Source organism: Hyaena hyaena, unplaced genomic scaffold (assembly GCF_003009895.1).
Source record: "Hyaena hyaena isolate Hyena2069 unplaced genomic scaffold, ASM300989v1 scaffold_392, whole genome shotgun sequence".
Classification (NCBI taxonomy): domain Eukaryota; kingdom Metazoa; phylum Chordata; class Mammalia; order Carnivora; family Hyaenidae; genus Hyaena; species Hyaena hyaena.
The window spans coordinates 1,498,191-1,516,612 of NW_024081017.1; the positions used below are offsets into that span (position 1 = coordinate 1,498,191).

Here is an 18,422-nt window from a genome sequence, read left to right on the forward strand (position 1 = left end):
GGCAACAAGGAGAATAAATAGTTAACATAGCAATAAGTTAAAACTACAAGAAGCTAAATTCGGCAAAAAAGTACAAGAAAGTTAACTGGTGCCAGTTTATGTCTTTTTTTTTTCTTTTTTTTCTTTTTTTAATCTCTTCTGTGTGTTTATTTTTCTTCCTTTTTTTTGTCGCTTTTTTTTTCCTCTTCTGTTTGTGTTTTTTTGTCGCTTTTTTGATTTTTTTTTTCTTTTTGTTCCTTGCAGCAGAAGCTCCACAGACGTTTAATAACAAACACCGGGAGGGGTGGGGGAGAGAGAGCTGGGCAGTCAGATGGGGCTGTGGCCGGACACCAAACGCAGGGACACCGGGGGAAATTCTCAGTTCCGACTGGGCCCACTGCGGGGGGTGGGGGGCTGCGAGGGCTCCCAGGGGCTCCGGCCTTTGGCTTCTGTTGGAATTTTTTTCTTTTTTTTTCTTACAAAGAATGAAAACTAGGAGAATGGAACATCCAGACAGAAGCCGGTGCGGGCGGGGGGGCCGGGGCTTGGGATGGGGGCTGCATCCACTGCCCTCGGGAATTTGGAAAGACGGAAAAACCCAACAAACTGAAAAGGGGTGACAAGTGGGTGGGAAGGGAATTCGGGGCTGGGCCTCTGGGCCCGTCCACCCCGGGGCGGGGGGGGAGGGGGGGCGCTGGAGGGGACAGCGGGTACTTCCTGCGGGGAGGCCCCTGGGGGAGAGGGGAAGGCTCAGGGCCCAGCCTCCCCCCTCGGCCTCTGGGCCAGGGTCTGGGCCCAGGGAGGTTCAGCCCCGGGGACAGGGGGTCCTTTGGCCTCAAGTGTGGGAAGGGGCTGCCTCCAGCCCGCCGTGACGCCAAAAGTGAAACGAGGTATCGTGTGTTTGGATGCATGGATGCTGTGTGTGCACGCCTGTGTTCGCGGGCGGCAGGGACCACCAAGGAGCCGGGAGAGAGCTCTGTGGAGAACCTGGGGCCACGTGTAGGCCCGGCGGCCTGGCTGGAGGAAGCGGACGGGGCCAGGGTCGGGGCTATGACCTCTCACCTGGGCCTGAGGGACGCTCGGTGCATGTCTGTGTCTCCTGGGTGTCTGTCGTGTGTGTTTCTCCGTGACGGGGTGTCTAGATTGGCGCGTCCAAAGGTATCTGTGTCTACTTTCCCGTGGCCACGTGGGTACCCCACGTCCACCTGCGGCCGCATTTGCCCACGTCCGGGTTTGCCCGCGGCCACGTCTGCGTAGCCCCAGGCTCCGGTCTCCTGTGATTATCTACGTGTTTGTCTGCGTGTCTGGATCTGGCCAACGGAGCTCCTGAAAGGCGTCCGGGGCGTATCTCTGGGTGTGTCAGTGTTGGCGCGTGTCCCTGCGGGATGTGTGTGTGCGCGTGCCCCTGCGTGTCTTCGCGTGGCTGTGTTTCTCTGTGTGGCCCCGTGGACCCCCGGGCCCCCAAGCCCTGCTCCCTGCCCCAGTTGGTAAACATAACCTGCCAAAATATTTTCTTTTTTTTTTTTGTCTTTTTTTTTGTGTTTTTTTTTTCAAGTTCAAGAATCCCCAGTAAAAATTCTCCACGAGGTCTTTTTTCCCTTTTTACAAAAATAGAGTTTTTCTTCCCCTCCCACCCCCCCCCTTTTTTTTCATTTTGTTTCTGTTTCCAGCCCCTCCCCCTGCTCCTCATACTCCAGCCGGGGCCTCGGGGCCAGGGATGCCCACACCCCTCCTGCGTTTCGCTTTTTTGGGGATTTTTAAACCTGGTACCCCCTCCCCTCAGGCTCAGCTAGGTGTTGGGGAGGCCTGGGCAAGGGGGCCTGGGAGGGCACGCCCAGCGCCCCTGCGAAGCCATCCCATGGAGGGTGGTCGAAGGGGGGGTGGGGGCACATCTCTGCTTTCTTTTTAGCCGAAAAAAGAAACAAAAACCATCGCCGTGAACAAAACCAAGACGAGAGAGTCAACAGCCCAGCCTGGGGTGGGGGCAGGGGGACGGGGAGGGGACCCCCGGGCACCCCCCCATCCCCTGCAGACTCTCCCACCCCGAGTGCTCACCCTGTGGTTTCCGCAGGGATGCGGGGCCCGCGTGCCGTCGGTGGTCTGCCTGCGCTGTCTCTCTCGGGGCCCCTCTCTCTCTCTTTCTCTCTCTCTCTGCTGCCCGGGGAGGGTGGGGAGGGCGGGCGGCGGTGGCTCAGGCCTTGTGCTGTTTGCTGGTCTTGAAGGACACCTGCAGCACGCGCTCGCCCAGGCGGTAGCCATTGAGGCTGGCGATGGCCATGGCCGCTTCGTCGTAGTTGGTCATAGTGACGAAGCCGAAGCCCTTGCACTTGTTGGTGGTGAAGTCGCGGATGACCTTGACGTTGGTGACGGCCCCGAAGGGCCCAAACAGCTGCCACAGCACGCTCTCGTCCGCCTCCGGTGACAGGTTGTACACGAAGATGCACCAGCCAGCGCCCGCCGCGCCCCCCGAAAGGCCCACGCCCGCGAGGCCACTCATGCCGTCGATGGCGATGGGCGAGAACCTGGCGATGAGCGACAGGGGACTACTTTGGGGGTCACGCGGGCTCCGCCCTGACCCCCGGCACACCCCCGAGTCCCGGTACGCCCTGGTACTGTCACGACTGCCGGCTGTGCCACGATCTTGGGACCCTGTGACCCCTGCATCGTCCTGACCCTGCCACGGCCTCGTGACCTCCATCTCTGACCCCACCTGCTCTGAGACACTGGCCCCCAATCTCCATTCCGGCCTGTAACTTCTGACCGTTCCTGAACAGTAAGCCTCACTCACACTCCTGCCTAGAGCCACAGTCTACACCCAGACCCCACAACCTTTGACCCTTGTGGGTCCTTGGGCCTGTTGACCCTGACCCCTTCCCCACTCCTGACCACACCTCCTCCCTGGGCACATTTTCCCACCCACCTCCTGCCCTCCCCCCACCTGTCCCCCATTCTGCCCTCCACAATGCTGTGCCCACCCTTTGCCCCCTGGCCGCCCCCCCACCCCCCACATGACCAGAAGGGCAGGGCTCAAGGCCAGGACATGACTGCAGCTGGTTAAGCCCTACCCTCTACATTGTCAGGCCCCAGGGCAGTGGCCTCATCACCTCATAACGTGACGCACAGCCTCCCTCGGCCCCTTGCCAGCCTTTTCCTGTTCAGATTGTGCATTTATGATCCACTCCACCATCCCTGCGGTGCCCCAGCCCGGAACAGCTCCTAGCACAGAAGGCCCCCGGGGAGGGTTTGTTGACTGACTGACTGACCGACCGAGCGGAAGGGATTGGCTCCACCTACGTGCCTCACTACTTCCCTACCTTCCGAGGCCTTGTTCAGTTCAGGGGGAGCCCCAGGGTCTGCCCCATTCAGTTTGACCACTGGGGACTCACTGCTTGCTCCCTCCTCCCCGATTCTGCACGGGCTCTGGCACCTTGGGTGTGTCAGGGGATCTCTGATGGGTCCCCCTCACCCCTTCTCCTGTCCCTCTTCATAGCCCTGGTCACTACTCCTCTCCCGCTAGACTGAGGTAATTAATAACAGTAACAATAATCGTAAGAGTGGCTGCCTTTTATTGAGCGCTCACTATGTGCCCAGCACTGTGCTCAACAGCGTTTCATCTCCACGAGAGGCCAAATCTGGCCGGGCCACGTTGGGGCCGCACCCCAAGCCCAGCGCCCGGCACCCAGTGTGTGCTCAACAGCTCATGGTGCAATAAACAAAGGGACCTTCACAGGGTCGGGGGTGTGGACGATGTTGTGTGGGCCTCAGGGCCCATCCCCAGACTAGGGGACGAAAGAGGGCATTCAGTGACCCTCAGCCATCAAGAGCGGCAGACGGAACTGGGACCCGGGTGGGGGGCGTGGCCGTGGCCAGGCAACGTGGCCGGCCTTTCCCTGGGCTGGATGGGGCCATGGACAGCCCCTCCTGGGGCTCAGAGAGTAGTAGCTCTTTCTAGGCATTTACTAGGCTCAATAGCCCCTAATTCTCTTAACGGACACGCTACTCCCAGACGGGGCAGACCCGGCTAAGCTGGCAGTCCCCGTGGTGAGGTGGGGGAGGGGGCCTATCGGGGCAAGAGTCCAGGGAGGGACAGTGGGGAGCTGGGGGCAGCGGGCCGGGAGCACTGTTACCTCTTGACTCCGTAGGCCATGTTGAGCAAATTATCCAGCCTGTGGAAGCAAAAGGGGTGGTCACTGGTGGCCTCCGGGCACACCCCCTCGCTGTGATGGTGGCCAGCGGCCGGCCTGCCCTCCCTGCCCCCACCCGGCAGCCCGGCAGCCCAGCCCTGCCCCCACCCGCCTGCTCCCAGCCCGGCTGGACACCGCCTGGCACGGAACCTTGGTCACTCGGGCACTGCCCCTCGCCTGCCCTGCCGCTGCCTGGCCTGCACTGGGGTCCCATCCTCCCTGTCCCGGCCCACCCAGCCCCGCTCGCCTGCCCCCACCCTGCAGGGCTCAGGACCCCAGAAGGGAAGGCTCAAATCTCCTCTCGGCAGTGGCAAGTGGGCCGGGCAAGTGACAAAGCCTCTCCATTCGTTCGTAAAATACAGACAGTCTCCATTCTTATGAGGTACAGATATCCGAGGGGCACGGAGAGCTGGAGTCCCATGCCCAAGAGAGAGGTGGCCCAGTCAGGTGACTCTAACACTCCTAACACCGATAATGCCACTCATAGTGCCCTGCCTACATTGAGCGCCTGCTGTGTACGAGGGCCTGGCCTTGGCACCTGACAGGCACACATTTCCCCTTTGCCGCCTTCAGCGGCCCCAGCGTGTGGGCACCCTCGCAGCGTCCCTCTTGCCCTGCAGGGATGGGGTTTACGGAGGGGGGCTGCAAGGCTTGGGCCTCCAGCATGGGGGCCAAGGGATCGGGGGTGGGGTGTCAGGGGGCTCACCGGAAGCGCTGCGTCTGATGGTGCAGGGGGCCTGCGTAGCGCCGGGCTGATGACTGGTAGAGGTGAGTGAGCAGGGCCTGTCCAGTCTTCTGGCTCGGGTTGTTGGCGAACTTGACCGTGATGGGCTCTGCCGCGCCCAGCGGCTTCTGCCCGTTCAGTCCTTTGATGGCCTCCTCGGCCTCGATCCTCTTGTCAAAGCGGATGAATCCCACACCCCGAGACACACCTGACGGGAAGTGAGGGGGGCTTGACGACCCTGCCCCCTCCTGCGTGACCCTCTTAGCCGCTTCTCCCCCGCCACCCCCGGCTTCTCCATTTTGGTCCCACCTCCGTGCCTTTGCCCCGGGTATCATTCCCCCAGCACCTGACCTGTGACCTGGTCCACCAGGATTCGAGAAGTGATGATGCGGCCGTACTGGGAGAAGAGCTGCTCCATTTCTTTCTGGCTCATGGTCTTGGGGAGTCCACTGACGTACAGGTTAGCATCTCGGATGGATGCGGAGCTGGGTCTGGCATAAGACACCTGGAGTGGGGGGGGCAGGGCAGGTGGACAGAAGTGAGGGGAAGACCCATTTCACAGATGGGGAGAGTGAGGCCACATGCAGACCACCAGTGGGCAGCAGAAGGGCCCCATCTGTTCACTCAACAGATGTCTCTCGGGTAGTCGTCATGGGTGGGGCTGGCCAAGGCTGGAGGGAGGGGACACGGCGGTGGCTGATGATGAGGCCTGGCCTACATAAAGCGGTGGGGGGCGGCTCAGTCGGTTAAGTGTCTTACTTTCGGCTCGGGTCATGATCTCACAGTTTGTGAGATTGAGTCCCAAGCCGGGCTGTGCGCTGACAGCTATGAGCCTGCTAGGGATTGTCTCTCTCCCTCTCTCTTTCTGCCCCTCCCCTGCTCGTGCTCTGTCTCTCAAAATAAATAAACAAACATTAAAAAAATAAATAAATACAGTGGTGGGAGGAGCCTGTCGCTGCTGGGCCCCGGAGGTCAGAGGTCTCCCTGAGGACCTCGACTCCCCAGCTCACACGGTACATTCCATCAACGCGATGTTTCCTGCTCCTCTGGAAAGTGAGCCTGGGATGCTGGCCCTTTTCCTGTCCACATCGGGACCCTCAAGGGCACTCAGGTCTTTAGCCACCAGTCCAATGCTGATGACTCCCACGTGTCCGTCCCCAGTGTGGGCCTGAGCCCCAAGCTGCACACCTGTGTGACAGCTGTCTCCAGGTGCCGCACGAGGTGCCCCACAGGGGATGGCAATCAGCAATGCTGCGTCCAGCCCCCACCTCGCCGCCAGCTCAGTAATGGCAGCTTTGTCCTTCTGGGCGCTCAGGCCCCCAGCTGTCACTGTCCTTCATGGCCTGTCTTTCCCACCCACATCCAATCCACCACGGATCCTTCCTCATTACTCAGCTCCCACCACTGCTCCCCTAGACCTCCCTCCCCAGTCTGTTCCCTCCACAGCTGCCAGAGGGCGCCGATGAGCAACTGAGTTAGGGCACATCCTTCCTTTGCTCAGAACCTTCTGTGGCTCCCACCTTCCCCACAGTTAAAGTCCTTCTCGCAGCCCACGAGGCCCTGCACAACCTGCCCCTGCCTCATACCCTCACTCTCATCTCTGCCAATTTCACCCTCCATCACTCTGTTTCAGCCACATCAGTCTCCCCGGGCGCGTTCCTCAAACGCACCAGGCACACTTTGGCCTCAGGGCCTTTGCTCTGGCTGTTCCCCTCAGCCTGGAACGCCCTTCCTCTCCTTTCTTCTTCCAGTCTCAGTTAAAGAGTACCCCCCCATCTGAATTTGGTCCTCCGCCTCTACCCACCCCCCCATCATGCTCTCAAAGCACTTCTCTCAGTGGCGAATCAGATGCGTGTTAGTACCGGCATTCGATTTGTGTCATTAATTACGGTCCAGTCCAACAATGAAACTCCCCGCAGCTGTTTAAAAAATGGTGGACGTGTATATTTATTTCCCAGAAACAGTGCTGTGTATTGTAAACTGGGGGAAAGAAAAGTCCATTTATAGAGTGGCGAGATGTGTGACCCCACCCCATTGTGTGCTTATCAGTGTCCTGGAGCTCGATCTGCAGGGCCCTCCCGCAGATGCTAACAGGTTGACCCAGGGCTGGAGGGGGTCGTGAGTTCTCTTTCCACTTATTTCTGCTGATGTCTATTTTCTGTATCTTCTAAATTAACCTCTGGGTAGATAAGGGTCACGGTCAAGGGTCTGACTCTTTTTGTGGTGGTGAGTTGAGAGGACCTATCACTTCATTAGAAATAACTAATTAAAAAAGCTAATAACATGAGTCAAGTGGGCGGGGGGTGGGTCAAGGGCGAGGCTACTCATGGGCTGGAGGTAGAGGGAGCCTAATGAATGCGGTTGTGAGCACCCGGGGTCCTCTAGGAACAAACCCACAAACACATCAGCTGCTATTTTCTTCTATAATATTAATTAAAAACCATGGCCACGTTCCTGATGCCTCCTGCTCTTGCCCACGGGGCGATGCGTTTTGAGGGGGTGAGGGCTTATTGATGAATCAGAGGCAGGGGTGAGGGGAAGAGAGGCCTGCGCTCCTGGGTGACTGTTTGGGGTCAGGGGTCATTTGAGGTGCCAGGTTGGTCTTCAGGGTGATGTGGGCTGACCCAGGTCCCCCACCTGGGTGTGGGCTCCCCCAAACCCCCTCACGAGGACAGGTCTTGGCCAAAGTCTGCCAGATCACCTAGTCGGGCCCAATGTGACAACAGTGCCACCCAGGCAGATGCACACACAGAGACACGAAGCCACACTTTGTCACCCCTTGCACAGCCCTAGTGGCTACAACAGCGGAAGCGTGACTCAGGGTCGCCAGGACATTCGCAGCGCCTCCGGGGGTCTTGGATAATTACAGTGAGAGTCACGGAAGCACATACCTGTCTGTCACCCTGCCGCACAAGCCTGCAGCACACATGTGGCACCTCGAGTAGGGCACAGGTAGACACACCCACACAACTTGACTGACATACAAACACCCCCGCACAGCCAGACACACCTCCGCGGCCCCACCAGGTCACAGCCGGAGTCGCACAGTGTCACACAGCACCTGTGACATAAACACCACATCCCCCAGACATCTAGTGACACACCCAGAGTCTAATAGCCAGACTTGTGCGACAACAGATACATGGCCACGGTGTCCCACAAACACGACAGCTCACAGCCCAGGTCTGTCGCACGCACACACACACGTACACACGGCATCACATGCATACAGTGGCCCTCTGGATTTATCACTACCACCCACCCTCATGCCCCAGGGCTTCTGGGTCTCGTTGGCCATGGAGCGACCCATTAGGTCACGACCTCCTCTTCCCCAACAAAGGGAAGAGGAAGAGATTCCTGAACCTCTGTTCTCAGAGAGAACCGGGGGCCAGATGGGTGCCCTCCCCCGCTCAGCCTCCCCCAAGGTTCCAGAGCAGATTTGTGGGGCGGAGTCCAGACACCCCCAGGCGAACGCAGAGAGGGGGGGGTTTCCATGGCGATCCCCCCCAGGGAACCCGGGCTAGCAGCTGCAGCTGCTGAGAGGGGAGGTCGTGGGGGGAGGGGCTTTGCACAAAGATGGGGGAGGGGCTCGCCCTTAATCCCGCCCTCCCAGACCCTAATTAGGCTCCAGATGGCAGATGGACCCCCACCCCTCCCATTTCCATGACAAAGGCAAGGGGGGCTGCCCACCGGACCCTGGTCGCTCTCCTCCTGCCAAGGGGATGACTACCTCCCTGAGCCAGCAGAGAATGTAGAGCTGGTATTCTCACTGACTAATGAGAAAATTGAGGTTCAGAGAGGCATGGCCATTGGGCCCTGGGTGCCCAGCCAGGAGTTCTTAGGGGAGAGTCTGAACCCCTCAAGGGATGGGCCATGGAGGAGGAGGGCTGGCAGTGAGGACGTAGGTGAGTGGGGAAGGTAGGTGACATGGGGGTGGCAGTGAAGGGGGTAGACCAAGTGGGCAGTAATAGGGGGGATCAGGGCAGCAATGGGGGGGATGGGCAGCAGAGGCAGATGAGGGAAACTAACCTTGATGGTCTTCGTCTGCAGTTTGAGGCCGTTGAGGGTGTTGATGGCTTTGTCTGCATCGTTGGGATCAGAGTAGTTCACAAACCCATAACCGAGGCTCTGCCCTGTGGGCAGGACCACGATGATGGCTTCCCCGCCTGCTGCCCTCCCAGACCCAGTCCTGAGAGGCTGACTGCCATCGCTCAAGGTTAACCAACCCACCCCCCGCCCTTGCCATTCTCCCACAGTGCCACCCTGTCCCCAGGACACCTCAGAGCCCCCAGAGTCCTGCCTGCCCCCCTCACCCCTGGGATACCCTGCCAGGGGTCACCCCTGTCTCCCCATCGCACCTGTACCACCATCTCTGTCTCCTCCCTCCCCACCTGCCAGCAGCCACACCTGTGATCTTATCCCGAACCAACTTGCAGGATTCGATGTCACCAATGCTGCCGAAGAGACTCTTGAACTCATCTTGGGTCATGTTCTGGGGCAGGTAGTTGACAATGAGGTTGGTCTTGCTGTCATCAGTGGCTCCATTTGTACCAAGGAGTGGCCCGTTGGGCAGGGCCGAGCCGGCCGGGCCCCCCGCCACCTGAGACTCCATGGCCCCGAGTATCTGCTGGAGACAACAGGCCACACCCGCTCACGGCCCAGTCCCCACACCGGGGCTCAGTGGGAGCGAGGAGGCACTCAGTGGTGATGCATCAGTCATGTCTGACACGGGCTTAAACGTGGACAGAGGACAACATGTTATTCTAATAATCCCCGCATTCATCCAGCATCAGGCAACGCACCTTACACGCGAATTTACTGTGAAAAAATTCCATATACAGGTGCCATATATGTCTGTTTTCTATGTTTTTCTATGTTTGCCTATGTTTGCCTGTGTGTCTAAAACCAACCTGTGCATTTCCAGAAGAGTATAATGAACACTTTTGTCCTCAGAATAAGAAATATAATATTTTTTATTAGCTTTGAAGTCCTCATAAGCTCCCCCTGGCCACGCACTGCCCTCCTCCACCAAAGGTAATTCTTGTCCCAAATGTGTTAATCTTTCCTTTTCTTCAAGCATAATTTTCCCACGAGGCATTTACCTCCACAGCTTTTTCTCACTGAGCTTTTTTTTTTTTCCCATTTTATTATTTATTATTATTTATAATTTTTTAAGATTTTATTTTTAGGTAATCTCTACACCCAGCCTGGGGCTTGAACTCACAACTCCAAGGTCAAGAGTCACATGCTGTACTGACTGAGCCAGCCAGGCGCCCCTGAGCTATTTAAACGTATAACATAATAACACCTGAAAATAAGGACAGTTTTATTTATCTCCAGTCTAGACCTGTTACTTATTTTTCTTGTCCTATTGCAGGGGTTACGGTGTGATGGTAGCTTCTTTATTCATTAGGTTAAAGGAAATGCTTTAAGCATTTCCCAGCTAAACTTGATTTTTGATACGTGTTTTTTGTAGATGGCCTTTATCACGTTAAGGATGTTTAATTTTATTCCTAGTATCCTAATAAGATTTTGTTTTTAAGGAATGGATGTTGAATTTTATTTAACTTTTTTCCTATGCCTATTTTTTAATAGCTGGCATGTAATATTAGTGTCAAGTGTATAACATGATTCAATATTTGTATATATTGCAAATATATCTCCACAATAAGTCTGGTTAACAACCATAAGCATACAGTTATAACTTTTTTTCTTGAGGTGCCTGGGTGGCTCAGTTGGTTAAGCATCTGACTTTGGTTCAGGTCATGATCTCATGTTTCATGGGTTCAAGCCCCATGTCGGGCTCTGTGCTGACAGCTCAGAGCCCAGAGCCTGCTTCAGATTCTGCGTCTCCCTCTCTCTCTGCCCCTCCCTAGCTCACACACTGTCTCTCTGTCTCTCTCAAAAATGAACATTCAAAAATATTTTAAATAATTTTTTCTTGTGATGAGGACTTTTAAGATCTACATTCTTAGCAATTTTCAAATCTACATCTCTTTTACATAAAAAGACCCCACGGGGAAGAATTTTAAAGCCACATCTGGGCTCAGCAGGAAAAAGTACTGGGATCAATAGGTACTGTCTGAAGGTAAGATACCCAGTGTGTCCTTAGGTTTTTCTCCTATGGCATGGTTAGCAAATGGGTTGCCTTCACCTGAAAATCCTATCTGTTGGTAGGGTCTTCCTAAAGGGGCAAATTAGGAAAGATTACAAACCATATTAAGTTTCTGCAGGAAAGATCTCTGTGATTGATTAGCAATGTCTCTGTGGCTATAGAATTAGAGTCAGCAGGTCCACACCATCTCAGCCACACCTGACCAAAAATACAGTACCATGCTTGTTTCCAAATATTGGGCATACTGTGTGCCAGGTATAGTGCAAAGCTCTCTATAGGCAATGTTTTTTTCCCCCTTATTCACAACCACCCTGAAAAGAGGGCTTAATTTTCCCTGCTTAACAGATGCTATGAACTTAAAGCCTGTGTTCCCTCAAATTCATATGTTGAAATCTTTTTTAATTAAAATTTTTTATGCCTTTATTTATTTTTGAGAGAGACAGAGAGAGAGAGACAGAGAGAGAGAGAGAGAGAGTGCGAATGGGGGAGGACATTCTAATGTCAGCTAAGCTGTCAGCACAGAGCCCGACGCGGGGCTCGAACCCATGACTTGTGAGATCATGACCTGAACTGAAGTCAGTTGCTTAACTGACTGAGCCCCCCAGCCGCCCCCGTATATTGAAATCTTAATCCCCAAGATGATGGTATCTGGAAGTGGAGCCTTTGGGAGGTAACTGGGTCATGAGGGCAGCACCCTCATGAATGAGATTCATGTCCTTACAAAAAAGCGACAGGGGAGAGATTCTCTGTCTTTCTCCGATGTGAGGACACAGCAAGAAGACATCCATTTGCAAAGGAGGGAGCAAGTCCTTACTAGCAACTGAATCAGCTGGTACCTTGATCTTGGACTTCCCAGCCTCCAGAAGATTTGTGATAAATAAATGTCTGCTGGTTAAGCTGCCCAGTTTATGGTATTTCGTTACAGTGGCCTGAGCTAAGACAACAGATGAGGAAAGGGAAGTTCAGCGGTGTTTTAAAAATTACCAAAGATCAGGGGCACCTGGGTGGCTCAGTGAGTTAAACATCTGACTCTTGATTTCAGCTCAGGTCATGATCGCACAGTCAGTGAGTTTGAGCCCCGTGTCGGGCTCTGGGCTGACAGCATGGAGCCTGCTTGGGGTTCTCTTTCCCTCTCCTCTCTCCAAATAAATAAATAGACTTAAAAAAAATCACCAAAGATCATGCAGCTTATAAATGGGGAAACAAGGATTTGCAAATGCACTTTCCTCATCCAGCATCTGTAATTCTAACTGCCACTGAAGAATAGCGCTAGCTCCAACATTTCTCAGCTGTGTGTCCTCGGGTATACTGCACGACGCTTCTGTACCTCTGCTCCACTCTGCTGCAAACAGACCCCACGGAAGGGTCTGAAGCAGTTCATGCGGCTGGAAAGCATTCCGGGATCAGTCAGCCAGGTCTGCCGTGGGCACCATCACGGGAAGCAGCTCATCATGTCTGTTATCCCTGCCTCGTAATACTGTTAATGCTTATCCTGCCCCACGGACACCTTCTGTGTGCCAGGCATCGTGTGAAGTGACTCCAAGCAACATTTCACTTATTTCTCCGGGTCATTTTTAGAGATGGCAACACAGTCTCCATTTTAGAAATGAGACAGCTCAGAGACGCTGAGTGATATACATGGGGAACTCGATGTCAAACCTGGATATGCTGGTGGACTTCAGGGCTGTTTTAATGACAGTGGTCAAGGCACTGGGGGCAGCTCTGCCACCTTATAGCTGTGTGTCCTCAGGGATGGTCTTAGCTCTTCTTTGGGCCTCTGTTTCCTTTCCATTTATTCCTATCGAAAGGAGGGCACCGAGGGTCAACCCCCCTGCCATCTCAGGTTGGCCTAGAGTGGCTGTCTGGGGGCTGGCTGGAGGGTTATTCTAAAGCCACATCCAGAAGAGCAGGAACATGCACCGGGTTGATTAGCAATGTCTGCCGCAGGCGCCCGTGAGAAGGGGGTAACACACACCACAGATCTGCGTCCAGTTTCATAAGATTAATACTTTCCTGATGCGTGGCCATGTATTAAGGGCCTGCTCTTCCAACACCGAACATTAGGGCGCTTTTTTCTCCATTTGACAGAAGAGGAAACTGAGTCTCCATGAAGGGGTAGGGGTTTACACAACGTTAAGGAGCATGCAAATGGTGGACCCAGAATTCAAATCTGGAGCTGGGACATCGGCCTCTTTGACTAACAAAAAGGCCATCAATAGTGAAAATAACAGCAAGTGAAGCTGCGGACCTACTCTACACCATCAAGCCCGGGCATTACCGCATTTAACCCCATTCCGTCGGCCGGCCGAGTCTACACATTCAGTTCAACAAATGCTCACCGGGTGCTATCGGGTGCCAGCTCCCAGCCCCTCCCTCCTCCCTGTGTGTCCTCTGACACTCCCATCGCCTCTCTGCGCCTCTGTTCCTCCGCTAAAGATACGGCACAGAGGTTTCCCACATACGAAGATGGATTCTGTATTCCCTTCTGGCTCAGCAGACTAGAGTTCTGTGATTGGTTGATGATGTCTGCTATGGGAGTCCCCAAAATAATTAGCAGTGCAAAACCACTTCCAGCTTTGGAACCCCTACTATGTGGCTGGGCACTGGGCAGGTGCAAACGTTTTACTGACTTCCCACAACCACGCTGAGGGCTGGGGATCATCTTCTCCATTTCTTAGGCGGAGAAAGCGAGGGTCAGAGGGACCTGTGATTTGCCCGGGGCAGGAGAGGGGGAGGGGTGACATGGAGCCCCGTGGCAGGGATGGAGTTTGATGATTGGTCTCATTACCCCAGAGCCTCCAGGGCCACCCCAAATGTCCTCAACTTGGAGGGGCTAAAAGGTAATTGGGGTTCCTACCCAGGATCTTGAGGCCCAGCCTACTAATCTCCCCACCACCCCATCTCCCTCCCAGCTGTGCCAGAGCTTAGCAGGATCAGTGTCGCGTTTCCTCTGCAGCTCAGCCGGCTGAGCCGATAATAGGGATCGGATTGGTGGAGACCACACCCGCCCTGCCCCAGCCCATGGCAAACGCGTGGCCTGGGATGACTCCAGGACCACGGGGACCTTGGAGGGCCATCCCAGGACAGGAGGGGAGGGGGGAAGCCAGAGGGGAGGAGGGCAGATCAAAGATGGACAGGCAGAGATCAACTGGGAGTGAGGGGACCCTCCCTCTCAGTCTCTCCAGCTCTTCCTCTGCATCCGTACCTCTTGCTGTTTCTCTCTTCCTGTTCCCCCCTCTGTTTCTGTTCTTCTCTCCCCTCTGACCCTGTCTCTCTCCACCTCCCTCTCTCAGCCACTTTCTCCAACTCTTTTGCACCATTGCACATACATGACATACGGATTTTGCAGCGAATACACCTTCAGTCACTTTCTATGTAGCCCCTCCTGTGTCTGACCCCCTTGGCCCCTAGCTGGGCCCCCCTGGCCCCACTCACAGTGATAGATGCCTGGATACTGGCGACAATAGGGCATTGAGTGGCTATGCATGGTAAGGCTAGGCCACCACGTGGTGCTAACTAGGCCTCCCACTTCTGGGCCCTTCTCCATCCACGCAGGGCCCTCACTGTCTCAGTTTATCCCCTCACTTTCCTCCCAGCCTGTCCCCATGGTGGGCCTCTGCCTGAGTGTCCTCCAGTGGAGTAACCAGGGCTTCAAGGCCCTTGTATGACCTCTGACCACACCCTCGCCCCTTTGTGCATCAGTTTCTCTCTTCTAAATGAAGGAACAGACCAGAGGAATGGATGCTGGACTGTTGTGGGGGTTCTGAGGGTCCTCAGGAGGCTGCCCTCACGTTCCGCACCTAGGTTAGCAGCCTGAGGCCCAGAGAAGGGAGGGAGCCAGCCTAAGGTCACACAGCAGGGAAGAGCGGCCTCGCGGGCCTCCTTTCTCTGAGCCAGGTGGGCGGGTCCCAGAGTCCCAGACATGGAGGGAGTGCTGAGCATCCCCCCACCCACTGTGCTCGCCACGACTCCAAGGAGAGGCCCAGAAAGAGACACAGGGCACAGGCACACACGCACGCACACACACACACACACACAGACCGGAAAGACAGTAAGTACGGGAGAAGGAGGCCTGGGCGCTGGGACCAGACAAAGGACGCGCGGCGGCGCGGGGAGCGGAGTCGGGCGGCGGGGGCGGGGGTGGAGCCGGGGTGGGGCTAGAACTGGCCAGCCCCGCCCCCGGGATACGCCCGGGTTGCCGAGTGGAAATCCGAGGGCTCGGGCGAGGCCGGGCCCCGGGGGCCCCAGGGGGCGGGGTCCAGATGGGCGGGGCAGGGGCGTGGTTATACAGGGCGTGGCCGGGCGTGGCCGCGGGCTCGGGAGCTGACCAGCTCGGTGGCTGCTGAAAGCACCGGGAGTGGGGCGAGCGGCGCGGGCGTGGAGGCGGGCGCGCTCAAGGTCACCCCGAGGCCCAGAGCCCAGGCGGGGTGGGGCGCCTGGACCTGGCCTAGGGGACATCCTTGAGCTCCTTACCCCATCCCCCGTGGGGCGGGGGCCCAGGAGCTAGGAAGCACCCCCCCCCCCGCGGGCCCTCCTCTCCCCTCCCCCTCCCCGAAGCCTGAGGCGCCCGCGCAGGGCTACGGCCCGCTAAGAAGCTCCGAGAAACAAAGGGACGCGGCAGCAGCGGCGGCGGGCCCGCGGGGCCTCCGGGCGCGCCCCCTCCTCTCCCCTCCCCGCTTGCCGCAAGGTCGACGGGCTCGAGGACGAGACGCCCGGCTCCCCGGGCGCGGCCGCGGCCCGGGGCGCACGATCCGACGCCACCTGATTCCCTGGAGCTCTCGGGGACGGCTTGCCGCCTTGTCCTGGCCCAGCACCAGTGATAGGGGCCCTGCGTTTGCCTGGGCGGCCTGCGGGGTCCGGGCCAGGATGGAGAAGGCATCCTCCGCTGCTGCGGCCCCTCCCCCATCAGGCTTGCTGGAGGGGGCAATCCCGCCCCCAGGACGCCGTAGGACGCCTCCCCGAATCAGAGTTCGGCTTCCTAAGGCCTCTCAGGCCAGACTCTATGCGCCCCCAGCACTCTGGGTGCGGCCCTGCCCACTCTCAGGCCCCGAGGCTCGGTCCTACCCCCCCACCGGGGCCTAGCTAGGCCTGGTCCTACCCCCCCACCACCCGCCATCTCCGCGGAGGCTGTGCCTAACCCCTCCCCACCCAGGTTCCCTCTCAGCGACAAGGGAATACCTACAGTGACCATTCTTGTGTGCCCGGCGGGCGCGGTCCGTGTTGAGGGCGGCTCCGGGGGTCGTGCACTCCTTGGGGGGCGCTCGATGCTCACTCCGGGGTCCTGCCCGGGCGGCCTTTGGCGCGGCCGCTGCAGAGGTGTCGATGAAGGCGGCGGCTCCCTCGAGGGCCGGGGACGGGCCCGAGCCCGAGGACGCGCGCGCGGATAGCCGGGCCCCGGGGTGGCCTGCGGGCGGCAGGGGATGGAAAGAGGGAGCGGGCGCGGGATTGAGAACGTCCCCTGCGCGGCCCCGCGGGGCCCGGGGAGGTTGCGCTTCCTGACAGAGATCGCGGCGCTCTGCCTTTCGCCGCCGCCCCCCGGCCCGGCCTGTCCAGTCCTAGATGCTTAGTCCTCTCCCCTCGCCCGCCCTCCCTCCCACCCTCCAGCCCGCGCTGCGCGCTCCGCGCTCTGGGCCGCGCCGCCGCCGCCCCCAGCCCTTTATAGGAGCAGCTGCCAGAGCCGGCGTCGTTTATTGGCTGCGGTAGCTGAGCCCCGCCTCCTCGCAGCGCCCGACGGCGCGGCAGGTGGAAGAGAGCGCTGGCTGGCTAAGACTCCGCACCCCCAGAAAGCACGCCCTGGGGGCTCTGGGTGCCATTTTCGGGCCCCTTTGCCCCCGTGGACCCTGCTTCCTGCACTGCCGCTCCTATCTTGGGCGGGCTTTCTGCCGGCAAGACAGGGAAGGCTCCCCTCCTCCGTCCAACGCGCTGAGCTGTTGGAGCGAAGAGGGCGTTCCGTGGCCGGATTGTATGAACTGGGACCCCGAGGCTTTTGAATGGGATAGGTTCAAAAGGTGGGAACTGGCACACAACAGTGCAAGGGCAGTCGGTACTTCTCCAAAGCGGGTGAAGAAGTTTGGCGCGTAGGGTTTCAGGCAAAACCCACTGGCGCCCTGTGGTTCGGGAAAACCACCGGGCCTTCTCAGGCCCCGTACATTTTGGGTGGGCAGAGCTGTAGTGTAAATGTCCTGGCTTTTCGGGCTCGTGATTGGTCTGCCTGTGGAGTCACGCTTCCTCTCAGCTAGGGGGAACCTGGCTTCATTGTCAGGCGACAGCGGTTGGTGCAGCCTCTTTTGGTGAGCGGGCTCAAGGGCACGTTCACGTTGGGCCGGCTTATCAGGCGGGAGGAAGAGTTCTCACTAAGGCAGGGTCGCCTTCGACTGAGACTTCAGCACCACAGACAGCGGCCCGACGGTGTCTCCGAGAGCGCTGTGGGCTGGGTAGCAAGAGACCCCTAAGCGGAGAGTCGCAGCCTCCACCCTAGCCTCGTCCCTGTACGCCCTTTTAGGTTCCAGACTGTCGGAGAATGCCATCAAACTCAGCGAGAGCCTAATTTGACCAATCAGGGACTACCCTCGAGAGAACCAATTGCGGGAGGATGCCCTCAAGATTGAACCAATGAGAGAGCGCGCAGCAGAGAGCCCTGCCACGCTGATGGAGAGACAGACCAATCAGAGTGACCCGCGCAACCTGGGCGGTGGCCTTGCAGGTCCCTGGGTGGCCCCTCTGGAGTTTGCCGGGGCGACCTGGCTGTCGAACCTTGGGACCCCGAGCGGTGGCTGGTTCCCCGCCCGGTGTTCCTCCAGTCTCCTGTCGGATTGCAAATTGTGCCTGTGCCGGGAGCGGAGCTACTCCGGGGCGCGCAGGCCGGGTTGCGGTTTCCATGGAAACTGCTGGCTCTGGCTGCAGCGAAGGGGACTGAGCCCTGGGGGACTTGGGGGAGCTCGCGTGGGTGGCCCCAGCGGCCGGACTTGCTCATCCTCGCCGATACCGCTGTCCCCGGGTGGAATAAACCCTGGTCCAAAGTGTAAAATGAATCCTAGCTGCGGCCCCGCCCCCACGAGCTGGTGAGGCGCCGAAGGGGCCAATCTGCGCGTGGCGCCACAGGGCTCCCTCGGGCACGTGCTCTGGCTCGCGGCTGCGGTCCCCGGGGTCACGTGGCTGCGGCCACCAGGGCCCACGCAGCTTGCGCGCCACCTGGCGGCCGCCGGCCTGGTATGGCTCCCGCCTCTTGCTGGCAGCCAGCAGGAGGCGGCGGCGACCTCAGGCATCCTCCTCCGGGAAATGGGGCCAGGGCAGCCTCCCCGCCGCTGCCAACTCCCCTCCCCAGCGCAGCTTCCTGTTCCAGGAACACGCCGAGCCGTTCTACCTCGGGGCTTTGGCACTGGCTGTTCCTTCGGCCTGGGATTTGCCTCCTCCTTCTTTC

At 58.0% G+C, this 18,422-nt stretch overlaps 1 protein-coding gene across 3 annotated transcripts; it reads right to left on the bottom strand.

Annotated features, from left to right (window-relative positions):
• Positions 1-1,641: 1,641 nt before the first annotated feature.
• Positions 1,642-16,558, bottom strand: ELAVL3 (ELAV like RNA binding protein 3). 3 transcript variants are annotated; one of them, XM_039250986.1, is made up of 7 exons: positions 16,185-16,558; positions 9,295-9,511; positions 8,917-9,020; positions 5,239-5,392; positions 4,870-5,095; positions 4,107-4,145; positions 1,642-2,522 (listed from the first exon to the last, which is right to left on the bottom strand). In XM_039250986.1, exons 1-7 carry the CDS (start codon positions 16,191-16,193, stop codon positions 2,171-2,173), a joined length of 1,101 nt encoding a protein of 366 aa, XP_039106917.1. In that variant the 5' UTR covers positions 16,194-16,558; the 3' UTR covers positions 1,642-2,170. The 3 variants fall into 3 exon arrangements, with proteins under 3 accessions (XP_039106917.1, XP_039106918.1, XP_039106916.1); XM_039250987.1 differs by having other exon boundaries at positions 1,642-2,501; positions 9,295-9,514; XM_039250985.1 differs by having other exon boundaries at positions 9,295-9,514.
• Positions 16,559-18,422: the final 1,864 nt, after the last annotated feature.

Bases quoted from the DNA above. Each gene is read 5' to 3' on its own strand.
- ELAVL3 (XM_039250985.1), bottom strand. The intron at 5,393-8,916 runs GTTAGTTTCCCT...CCCCCACTCCAG, and splicing joins TGCAGACGAAGACCATCAAG to GTGTCTTATGCCAGACCCAG. The intron at 2,523-4,106 runs GTAACAGTGCTC...CCCCCAAAGTAG, and splicing joins ATGGCCTACGGAGTCAAGAG to TCCCCTGTCGCTCATCGCCA.